The sequence below is a fragment of the Elephas maximus genome, chromosome X (genome assembly GCF_024166365.1).
Source record: "Elephas maximus indicus isolate mEleMax1 chromosome X, mEleMax1 primary haplotype, whole genome shotgun sequence".
NCBI lineage: Eukaryota > Metazoa > Chordata > Mammalia > Proboscidea > Elephantidae > Elephas > Elephas maximus.
In genome coordinates this window covers 36,923,155-36,935,601 of record NC_064846.1, presented here as the reverse complement: position 1 = coordinate 36,935,601, position 12,447 = coordinate 36,923,155, and the positions used below count along the sequence as shown (strand labels likewise).

At 40.9% G+C, this 12,447-nt stretch overlaps 1 protein-coding gene across 2 annotated transcripts in view; it reads right to left on the bottom strand.

Moving 5' to 3' along the window:
- Positions 1–12,041, bottom strand: part of NKAP (NFKB activating protein) — a 41,538-nt gene extending 29,497 nt beyond the window's left edge. Inside the window, exons 1-4 of one of the 2 annotated variants that reach the window (XM_049872506.1) lie at positions 11,480–12,041; positions 8,876–9,004; positions 7,679–7,749; positions 7,357–7,497 (exon numbers count right to left, since the gene is read on the bottom strand). In XM_049872506.1, coding sequence (XP_049728463.1) covers positions 7,357–7,497; positions 7,679–7,749; positions 8,876–9,004; positions 11,480–11,844 — 706 coding nt within the window. In that variant the 5' untranslated portion in view covers positions 11,845–12,041. The remainder of the gene's footprint in view (positions 1–7,356; positions 7,498–7,678; positions 7,750–8,875; positions 9,005–11,479) is intronic. The other variant, XM_049872507.1, reaches the window with a different exon arrangement.
- Between the last annotated feature and the right edge of the window lie 406 nt (positions 12,042–12,447).

Below are 12,447 nucleotides of genomic sequence, written 5' to 3'. Positions count from 1 at the left end.
GAGACTGGAAGGAGGGAGCGGGCTGACTCATTAGGGGGAGAGTAAGTGGGAGTATGGAGTAAGGTGTATATAAGCTTATTTGTGACAGACTGATTTGATTTGTAAACTTGCACTTAAAGCACAATAAAAAGTATTTAAAAAAAATTAAAAAAATCTAGCCAATAGAATTCAACAAGACATTAAAAAAAAATTCACCATGACCAAGTGGGATTTGGAAACCCTGGTGGCGTAGTGGCTAAGTGCTACGGTGACTAACTAGAGGGCAGATCAAATCCGCCAGGTGCTCCTTGGAAACTCTATGGGGGAGTTCTACTCGGTCCTATAGGGTTGCTATGAGTCAGAATCGACTCGACGGCACTGTGATTGGCTTTTTTTTTAAGTGGGATTTATACCAGTTACGCTAGGATGGTTTAACATTAGAAAAACAATTAATGTAATCCATTATATAAATAAAACAAAAAGAAGAATCACGTGATCTTATCAACTGATGCAGAAAAGGCATTTGACAAAGTTCAACACCCATTCATGATAAAAACTCTCAACAAAATAGGAATAGAAGGAAAATTCCTCAACATAATACAGGGTATTTATACAAAGCCAATAGCCAACATCATCCTAAATGGAGAGAGTCTGAAAGCATTCCCCTTGACAGTAACCCAAAAACCCAGTGCCATGGAGTCGATTCCGACTCAAAGTGACCCTATAGGACAGAGTAGAACTGCCCCATAGAGTTTTGAGAGTAGGAACCAGAAAAGGATGCCCTTTATCACCACTCTTATTCAACATTGTGCTGGAGGTGCTAGCCAGAGAAATTAGGCTAGATAAAGAAATAACGGGCATCCAGATTGGCAAGGAAGAAGTAAAAGTATCTCTATTTGCAGATGACACGATCTTATACACAGAAAACCCTAAAAAATCCTCAAGAAAACTACTGAAACTAAAAGAAGAGTTCAGCAGATTATCAAGATACAAGATAAATATACAAAAATCAGTTGGATTCCTCTACACAAAAAAAGAACATCGAAGAGGAAATCACCAAATCAGTAGCCTTTACAGTAGCCCCCAAGAAGATAAAATACTTAGGGATAAATCTTACCAGAGATTTAAAAGACTTATACAAAGAAAACTACAAAACACTTCTGCAGGAAACCGAAAGAGACCTACATAAGTGGAAAAACATACCTTGCTCATGGATAGAAGACTTAACATTGTAAAAATGTCTATTCTACCAAAAGCATTCCATAGATTTAATGCAATTCTGATCCAAATTCCAAGGACATTCTTTAACGAGATGGAAACAAATCACCAACTTCATATGGAAGGGAAAGAGGCCCTGGACAAGTAAGGCATTACTGAAAAAGAAGAACAAAGTAGAAGGCCTCACTCTACCTGATTTTAGAGCCTACTGTACCACCAGAGTAGTCGAAACTGCCTGGTACTGGTACAAAAACAGATACATAGACCAATGGAACAGAATTGAGAATGCAGACATAAATCCATCCACGTATGAGCAGCTGATATTTGACAAAGGCCAAAGTCAGTTAAATAGGGAAAAGACAGTCTCCTTAAAAAATGGTACTGCGTAACTAGATATTCATCTGCAAAAAAATGAAAACAAGACCCATACCTCACACCAGGCACAAAAACTAACTCAAAATCAAAGGCCTAGATATAAAATCTAAAACGATAAAGATCATGGAAGAAAAAATACGGATAATGTTAGCAGCCCTAATACATGGCATAAACAGTATATAAAATATTGCTAACAATGCAGAAGAAAAACTAGATAACTGGAAGCTCCTAAAAACCAAACATCTATGCTCATCCAAAGACTTCACCAAAAGAGTAAAAAGATTATCTACAGACTGGGAAAAAGTTTTTAGCTATGACATTTCTGATTAGCACCTGATCTCTAAAATCTACATGATACTGCAAAAACTCAACTACAAAAAGACAAATAACCCAATTAGAAAATGGGCAAAAGATATGAACAGACACTTCACTAAAGACGACATTCAGGTAGCTAACAGATACATGAGGAAATGCTCATGATCATTAGCCATTAGGGAAATGCAAATCAAAACTACAATGAGATTCCATCTCACTCTTACAAGGCTGGCATTAATCCAAAAAACACAAAATAATAAATGTTGGACAGACTGGAACACTTATACACTGCTGGTGGGAATGTAAAATGGTACAAACACTTTGGAAATCGATTTGGCGCTTCCTTAAAATGCTAGAAATAGAACTACCATATGATCCAGCAATTCCACTCCTCAGAATATATCCTAGAGAAATAAGAGTCTTTACACGAACAGGTATATGCACACCATTGTTCACTGCAGCACTGTTTACAATAGCAAAAAGATGGAAGCAACCAAGGTACCCATCAACAGATGAATGGATAAATAAATTATGGTATATTCACACAATGGAACACTACACATTGATAAAGAACAGTGAGGAATCTGTGAAACATTTCATAACATGGAGCAATCTGGAAGGCATTATGCTGAGTGAAATTAGTCAGTTGCAAAAGGACAAATATTGTATAAGACCACTATTATAAGAACTTGAGAAATAGTTCAAACAGAGAAGAAAATATTCTTTGATGATTACGAGAAGGGGGAGGGACAGAGGGTAGGAGAGGGGTATTCACTAATTAGACAGTAGATAAGAACTACTTCAGGTGAAGGGAAAGACAACATCCAATACAGGAGAGGTCAGCACAACTGGACTAAACCAAAAGAAAGAAGTTTCCTGAATAAACTAAATGCTTTGAAGGCCAGCATAGCAGGGGCGGGGGTTTGGGGACCATGGTTTCAGGGGACATCTAAGTCAACTGGCATAATAAAATCTATTAAGAAAACATTCTGCATCCCACTTTGGAGAGTGGCGTCTGGGGTCTTAAACGCTAGCAAGTGGCCATCTAATATGCATCAATTGGTCTCAACCCACCTGAATCAAAGGAGAATGAAGAACACCAAGGACACAAGGTAATTATGAGCCCAAGAGGCAGAAAGGGCCACATAAACCAGAGACTACATCATCCTGAGACCAGAATAGCTAGATGGTGCCCGGCTACAACCAATGACTGCCCTTACAGGGAACACAACAGTGAGCACGAGGCAGCAGGAGAACAGTGGGATGCAGACCCCAAATTCTCATAAAAAGACCAGACTTAATGGTCTGACTGAGACTAGAAGGACCCTGGTGGTCATGGCCCCCATACCTTCTGCTGGACCAGGAAAGGAACCATTCCCAGGGCCGACTCCTCGGACAGGGACTAGACTGGACAATGGGTTGGAGAGGGATGCTGTTGAGGAGTCAGCTTCTTGGATCGGGTGGCCACTTGAGACTATGTTGGCATCTCCTCCCTGGAGGGGAGATGAGAGGGTGGAGGGGGTTAGAAGTTGGCGAAATGGACACAAAGAGGGAGAGTGGAGGTAGGGACTGGGCTGTCTCACTAGGGGGAGTGCAATTGGGAGTATGTAGCAGGGTATATATAGGTTTTTGTGTGAGATACTGACTTGATTTGTAAACTTTCACTTAAAGCACAATAAAAATAATAAAAAAAAGGGACAATGTTAGGAGCCCTAATACATGGCATAAACAGTATACAAAATATTGCCAACAATGCAGAAGAGAAACTAGATTACTGGGAAAAACCCAAAAAAACAAACCCAGTGCCATCGAGTTGATTCCAACTCATAGCGACCCTATAGGACAGAGTAGAACTGCCCCATACAGTTTCCAAGGAGTGCCTGGCAGATTTGAACTGCTGACCCTTTGGTTAGCAACCGTAGCACTTAACCACTATGCAAGCAGGGTTTCCAGATAACTGGGAGCTCCTAAAAATCAAACACTTATGCTCATCCAAAGACTTCACCAAAAGAGTAACAAGATTACCTACAGACTAGGAAAAAGTTTTTAGCTATGACATTTCTGATCAGTGCCTGATCTCTAAAATCTACAAGATACTGCAAAAACTCAACTACAAAAAGACAAATAACCCAATTAGAAAATGGGCAAAAGATATGAACAGACACTTCACTGAAGACGACATTCAGGTAGCTAACAGATACATGAGGAAATGCTCATGATCATTAGCCATTAGGGAAATGCAAATCAACATTACAATGAGATTCCATCTCACTTCAACAAGGCTGGCATTAATCCAAAAATCACAAAATAATAAATGTTGGAGAGGTTGTGGAGAGACTGGAACACTTGTACGCTGTTGGTGCGAATGTAAAATGGTACAACCACTTTGGAAATCGATTTGGTGCTTCCTTAAAAAGCTAGAAATAGAACTACTTTATGATCCAGCAATTCCACTCCTTGGAATATATCTTAGAGAAATAAGAGCCTTTGCATGAACAGATATATGCACACCCATGTTCACTGCAGCACTGTTTACGATAGCAAAAAGATGGAAGCAACCAAGGTGCCTGTCAACGGATGAATGGATAAATTATGGTATATTCACACAATGGAATACTACACATTGATAAAGAACAGTGAGGAATCTGTGAAACATTTCATAACATGGAGCAATCTGGAAGGCATTATGCTGAGTGAAATTAGTCAGTTGCAAAAGGACAAATACAGTATGAGACCACTATTACAAGAACTTGAGAAATAGTTTAAACAGAGAAGAAAATATTCTTTGATGGTTACGAGAAGGGAGGGTGGGAGAGGGGCATTCATTAATTAGATAGTAGATAAGAACTACTTTAGGTGAAGGGAAAGACAACATACAATACAGAAGAGATCCGTACAACTGGACCAAACCAAAAGCAAAGAAGCTTCCTGAATAAACTGAATGCTTCGAAGGCCAGCATAGCAGGGGTGGGGGTTTGGGGACCATGGTTTCAGGGGACATCTAAGTCAACTGGCATAATAAAATCTATTAAGAAAACATTCTGCATCCCACTTTGGAGAGTGGCATCTGGGATCTTAAATGCTAGCAAGTGGCCATCTAAGATGCATCAATTGGTCTCAACCCACCTGGATCAAAGGAGAATGAAGAACACCAAGGATACAAGGTAATTATAAGCCCAAGAGACAGAAAGGGCCACATAAACCAGAGACTACATCGGCCTGAGATGACAAGAACTACATGGTGCCCTGCTACAACCGATGACTGCCCTGACAGGGAATACAGCAGAGAACCCCTGAGGGAGCAGGAGAGCAGTGGGATGTAGACCTCAACTTCGTGTAAAAAGACCAGACTTAATGGTCTGACTGAGACTAGAAGGATCCCAGCGTCCTTGGCCCCCAGACCTTCTGTTGGCCCAGGACAGGAACCATTACCAAAGCCAACTTTTCAGACAGGGATTGGACCGGATAATGGAATAGAAAAAGATGCTGGTGAAGAATGAGCTTCTTGGATCAAGTCGACACTTGAGACTATGTTGGCATCTCCTATCTGGAGGGGAGAGGAAAGGGCAGAGGGGGTCAGAAGCTGGTGGAATGGATATGAAAAGAGAGAGTGGAGGGAAGTAGTGGGCTGTCTCATTAGGCGGAGAGGAATTAAGATTATATAGCAAGGTGTATATAAATTTTTGTATGAGAGACTGACTTGATTTGTAAACTTTCACATAAAGCACAGTAAAAATTTAAAAGAAAAAGTTCAGAGAAGGAAAAAAAAAGCAGTTCCCTGAGATAATCTTTAAACCTTAAATCAAAAATATCTCTGAAGTCATCTTAAAACTGAACAATAGTTTAGCTTAACTAGTAAAAATGGTCTGCCTTCAGCATTATGCTCTTTTAAGAACTATCTATATGAGATCAAATTGACAGCAGCAACTGGGAAGAAAGATTAGATAGGAACCTTAGGGGGCAGTGAGTTTATGTTAATGAGGGAGGAACAACTCAGGAAATGAGGGTGAGAATGGTTGTATAACTTGAAGAATATAATCAATGTCACTAAATTGTACCTGTAGAAACTGTTGAACTAGTCTAGGTTTTGCTCTGTATATTCTTAACAATAACAAAATAAATAAAATTTAGGAGAAAAAAAAGATTACAGACTTGGAATTCCTATGGATAGTTCTACTCTGTCTTACAGGATTGTTATGAGTCAGAACTGACTCGAGGGCAACAGGTTTGGTTTCTGATAAACTCTACTACTTACTTTTATGAATGTTTGATGGTTTTCATAACGGAAAAAACAAAACAAAACTTTGTGAGTCTGGGAGGGGAGGGAAGCTGTGCAGGAGCTCCATCTAAGGGAGATGAGAGATAAGAGATAAATACAATCCGGAGGGACAGAGGGAAGCATGGAGTATTCTAGGTGCACAGAGGCGTCTCACACGCACACTGATTTGGGGAGGGTGGGTGAAAAATGGCTGACCAGGAAAAGGTGATTGTAAAGCTAGTACTTTTTAAAATCAGACTTATTACAAAAGTAATGCATGCCCATTGTTGAAATGAATAAGCCAAGACAGATGGAAGGAGAGACTGTAGGCAGAGGGACTCTGTACCAAGTAAGAGAGTCAAGGGAAAGAACATGGTAAACTGAGGAAACAGAAAGTAGTTCTCAGGCTAGAGAGGGTGGTGCAAGAGAGTGACGGAATATATGCGTTAGAGAGGGGTCAATCAGCATGTGATCCTTACCCTGGGGGCTATGGAAAGCCATTGAAGGAGTAGAAGTTGGGGACTGACATGCTCAGATTTGTGCTTTAAGAAAGTTTAGTCTTCCAGCAGTAAGGAGGAAGAGAAGTGACAATGGTGGCCAGGATACCGGACGGCATCAGGGGAAGGGACACCTTTGTGTCAACCTCAGGGGAGGCACTCTCTTTTCAATGGTCAGCCAGAAGAGGACACAGAAAGGTGAGTTTTTGTGATGTGACTCTCCAGGAGTGCCTCCTGTAAATTGGCAGACAGCCTGAAGGGGGCGCTTGATAGCATGCCTTTTTGGAAATTGTACAAAGGTGCCCTTTGGGTATGAGAATTACACAAAAGAGCCCTTCCACTGGGCCGATTTGGTGTCACAAGCCTTGCAGCCCAATCCCTGACTTGGCTGGGTGCCACAGGCCTTGTACAATCTATGCACAACTGTTCTGGGGTCAGACTGCTGAGATTTGAATCCCATTTGTGTGACCTTGGGTGTGGTACTTATAACCTGCTCTGCGCCTCCATGTCCTCATCTGTAAGATGTATATCCACTGCATGGATTAAATAGTAACAAAGAATAGAATGCACTTAGCACAGTGCCTGGCATGGTCAGCGGGTATTTTAAAAATCTTGGCTATTACTACTGATTTTAAGAGCTTTCTTCTAAAATAAGACCTAAGATGTAAAACTAGTTTTAAAACAAGGCTTGCAGAATCATGTTGGCTTTCTTACCACTAGAATCTGTCTCAGAATCAGAGTCACTGTCACTGTCATCAGAATACTTCTTGTGTTTTCTTTTGGATGATTTTTTCTTCCTCCTTTTCTTCAACCTTTCTTTAGAACGACCAGACTTCTTCTTTTTCTTTTTTTCTTCTATATAAAATACAAATAAAAAGTATCTTCTAAAGAAGTATTACTGTGCATCGATTTTACTGTAATTAAAATACTAAAAAGGACTAGATGGACAACTTGAGTAAAAACAAAGTGTAACGCTCAACTATTAATAAGCCCATTTTTAACTTCCTAATAAAAAAGGTCTGTATTTAAAGAATACCTTCTGAAGTAGAAGCTGAAGAAGTGCTTTTCTTTGGCTCGTCATCCTCTACTGGTGTATGTTCATCAGAACTGAATTTAAAGAAAATGGTTATAAGAATTAGAAAAGTGACAAAATATGAACCATGAAGTATAAAAATATGGATTTAAAATTTTTCAGTAATGACACAGAATGTCCAAGAACCATTATAAGCAAGTGCTGGGATGCCTTTGTAAGGGTACAGTTCCAGGCTGTACAACCTTCATAAAAATAAAACAATCACTTACATTTACGTTTAGAGTTCAGAAAGCACTAGTCATGCTGAAAGCAGCGTGGAGGACTTATATTTTCAGAAGAAACCACAATGGCTAAAATAGGGGAACAGGAACCAAAAGGAAAGATGAAAGAAACAGGAGATAAGAAGGCTGAGGGAAGACTTCACGATTTTCTCCTAAGTAAGTTAAGGACATATAGTAGAACAGCAACTGTTCTGTCTCCCCAGAGCAAGACAAGCCTAAGAAACTATGGTATAAAGAGTCTTCATTCTGTTATAGAGAATTCTGAAAATGAGTATTATTAAAATTCTACAATAGTTTAGAAAGGGAGTTTCTACATTAATCTCTGATGACATCGGGAATAATTTCGGTATTGGCTAGAAAGTTATTTTTAGAGCTCCTGCCAATTCTAATCTTAAGGGTTCAGGTTCCTAGAGCATTTTCCAAAGGTGTCAATTACAACAAGCTGGAGATAATAATGGTTTATCACCCTGTTACAAATTACATGTTTCCTGTCAAGCACTTTGTCTCAAGTGAATCTAAAGTAGACATAGAAACAGAGGAGAGAGAAGAGGAAACTGTGAATAGCAAAAAAGAGAAAATACGGAAAAAGCATTCAGCCTTCAGATCGTATTGGGTATAGGAAGACTAAATGTACTATTTGTTTTAATTTTGACATTGTACCCTTCTATGGATAGGAAATACCCCATGAATTACAATTTAAAGGGAACAATTTGCATGCTAAAATTCACTAGCGACATGTTTCAATCCTTAGCTATTACGTTCCATGTTTTTCAAAATTAAAGAGTAGAATAGCAGAAATCACAAGGAAAAAAAATGAGGTATACTTAAAGTTCTTTACTTAGTTAACAAAAATTCTGAGAACAGATTCCAGATTTAAACAAATGGTATAACGTATTTAAAAATACTTTTAACCACTTACTCGGGTTCAGGGTTCTTTGGAGAAAGTCCCCATACTTCAGGAGCTCCCAATTCTCCAATCCTCTCTCTCTCACTTAATCTTCTGGAAGATATGGGCATGCAAATTAAGTCAATAGGTGTATTCTGTTTCCTAAACATAAAATCGATTCAACAGGAATCTAGTTGAGTCCTACTTTAACTTTACATTTTAAACTTTAATAAAAATTTTGTGGGAATATAAACCCAACACTTAGGACCTGAGAAGACAATAGCACTATCGAATGGCATAGACAACAGACAGCCTGAGAAGCCAGGCCAGAAACACAGCATGGGAGACTGAGAAGTGCATCCCTTCTGTCCCATGCAAGGCATAGCTCCTAACTGCCCATTTCATCTACTGCAACCCAAAAAAAAACCCCACAAAAAACCAAACCCACTGCCGTCGAGTCAATTCCAACTCATAGCGACCTCTAGGACAGAGTAGAACTGCCCCATAGAGTTTCCAAGGAGCGCCTGGTGGATTTGAACTGCCGATCCTTGGGTTACCAGCCGTAGCACTTAACCACTACACCACTAGGGTTTCCCGTATTTATGAAAGCAGAGAAAAATTTCTTTCAATTTAGTCAAACATTCAATTTTCAGAAACCCAAGAATTAATGAAAACAATAAAGATGAAGCATTAGAAGTAGAAAATGAAGGTAGCGCTGAAAATATAAGAAGTTTCATGTGTGAAAAGCTGTAGTCAATGAGGTACAGGGTTTGTTCCCTCTCTGTTTCCCGCTAGTCCTTTTCTGGAAAAGAAGTACATTCTCTACCTACTTTTTGGAGGACACTAAAAAATATTGTTTTGTTTTATAATGTTTGTGGTTTCTTCTGTTTAATTTTTGCTGTTATCCATAAACTGGAAAACAAAAAACTAAGGTTCAATTCCTCAAAGTTTAGCTGCTGTGGCTCCATTTGTTTTAGAACATCCTTACAAAAGAAATATAATTGGTTTGATTGTTTGAATAAATTACTTTTTACTTGTTTATTCAGTGGAAAAGCTATTATAACAATGCAGAGTCAGATTCAGAGGATTTTCCACCTGAAGAAACAATCTAAAAAGACTCATAACCATACTAGGAATATATGTACATTGAGGGAAGGATGCCTGCTGGACTATAAAGAGCATGCAGTCCTGTTCTCATCCCTGCTACTACCTGGCTTCATCTGTCCTCTTAAGAGAAATTACTTATCTTCTACACGCACAAAGAGAAATTTCATCCAAGCAGTTCTTTTATGTTTTGGTAAAGATTATCCAATATGAATCCATTTGCATTTTGAATGACACACACTGGGGGGACCTTTCTGAAAAACTTAACTTGAAAATGTATGTTTCCAACCTAACTTGGGAATGTTTTTACTGTTTCTGCTCCAAGGAATGAAACACTAATAGCTAACAGTTATGGAATGTTTATTATGTTCCAGACACCAAATCATTACAACAAACCTAAAAGTCTTGGCACTATTTTTATTCCCTTTTTAAAGGTGAAGAAATGAAGCTAAGATAGGTTAAGTGATTTGGCCAAGGTCACTCAGCTATTAAGTGGCAAAGCAGGGCTTCAGTCTCAGGCCGTCTGACTCTGGAGCCTGTCCTCTTCATCACTCTGCTTTATTACCTCTCACTGCTAGAAGAAATAGAATTATGAAGACATCTCCCAACTCTCAGAGATGTTATCAGACATCTCGAGCCTGCCCCTCAATGATTTTAATGCTTTTAAATCTCTCTCTCTCTTTTTTTTAACACACAGTGCAGGTAACGCAGTACAGTGCCTGACACATAATTTAACTCAATAAACCTCAGATATCCCCGCAATAATTATAACCCTTTTTCTTCTCCTTAAAATATTTTCCCCCTCCAGTAGTCACTCTCAATAGAGGACACCTGATCTCACCCTCGCCTCATTCTTCACCACTCACTGAGCTCTTTTAACAGACCTGTCTCAAGGTAGCCTCACCTACAGCTTAGCAGGTCACTTCTCCCATATTCATCCAATCCCCTTGTCTCAGAGGAAGGTTTTTCTCCTCTCCAATTTCCACCCTTAAGTTAAACCCTTCATCTCAACCCTTCCCAAGGCCCTACAAAGAATTTCCACTTACAAAGCCTGTTATTATCTCCAACCTAACACGTCTGTCCATTCGTGCAATAAACAAAGGTTGAGCGCCTACTAAGTGCCAGGCACTGCGAACTCTGATGAACGAAATCGGGCACCTCCTTTCCATGAGCTCAGTGTAGTGGGGAATAAAAACAAGCTCAGGAAAGATAATGACAGAAAGCCAGTAAATGCTACCTAATTCCGGTAGGTCCTTGCGGATTGGCCGTGTCCGCTACAAGCTAGGAGGGAGAAGAGGGTGGAGGGAGATCAGGACACTGTATGAAGAAGCTGGAGGATGAGTGACAATACACAGGAGGAAAAGGGCGAAGAGGGGGTTGCCATGGGTGCCTTGAAGAAAGGGCGGAAAATGGGCGCGAGGCAGGCCAAAACCAAAAAACCAAACCCAGTGCCGTCGCGTGGCAGAGGGAGCTAAATGCGAAGGGTCCGGAGCGAGATGACAGATGAAGCGGGTTCGCGCCCGTCTCACTCACTTCTGCCGCAGGCTCTCCTCCCTCTCCTTGTCCAGGAGGCTGGGCCACGGCTTGTCGCTCCCATAGGGGCGCGAGTAGCCGCCGTAATAGCCGGACGAAGTGGCAGACGCGAAGGGAGTGCCACGGGGCCCAGAAGGCCGCTCTCGAGAGCGAGACCGCGAGCGGGAGCGGTAGGGCTGGTTTCGGGAGCTTTGGCTGAGGCCATTCCGGTCGCCGGACCGAGAGCTAGAGTGTGAGCGAGAGTGGTGGCTCCGCGGGGAGCGGGCGGCTCTGGTGGGCTTGGGGCTCCTCGACAGACTGCGACGCTTTCCCCCGGAGCCCGAGGCCTCCCGCTCCGGGGTACGTGAGCCAGACACCGGAGCCATTGCTGCCGCCGGATTCCCGAAGCCGCGGGACAAGGGGGCGCCCTTGCCAGCCTGGGAAGATCTCGGTTGCCTTAGCTCCTAGAAGCGACCTCCGCGCAACCGCCCCAATCCGCGGAAACCTTGGAAACAGTTCTGGGTACCTCGGCAAACCCTTCCGCTAACCTAGGGAGCCTCCGGCCACAGGACAGCGTATGCGTACCAGTGTAAATAAACCGGTAGGACAACCAGTTCCGTGCATCCTTTCGGTTCCGCATCAAAGCCAGACACGAGATCAAATCGTTTCTCAGCCTCGAAATTGAAATAATTGAAAGCAAGGGCGATGGGCCCAGGGCCACAGAATACATTTCACAGAATGGCGGTATTAACAACACAGCCAATTCTGCTTATGTTTCTGGTGAAAAATATATATATATATATATATATATATATATATATATATATATATATATATATATATATATATATATATATATATATATATATATATATATATATATATATATTTCTTTCCAAGCAAACTAAGGAAGGTTATTTGTCGGTGAGCTATCATGCCTATCACCCAGTTAGCGTAGAGGGCACAAGTTCTGTTTTAATGACTTGAAC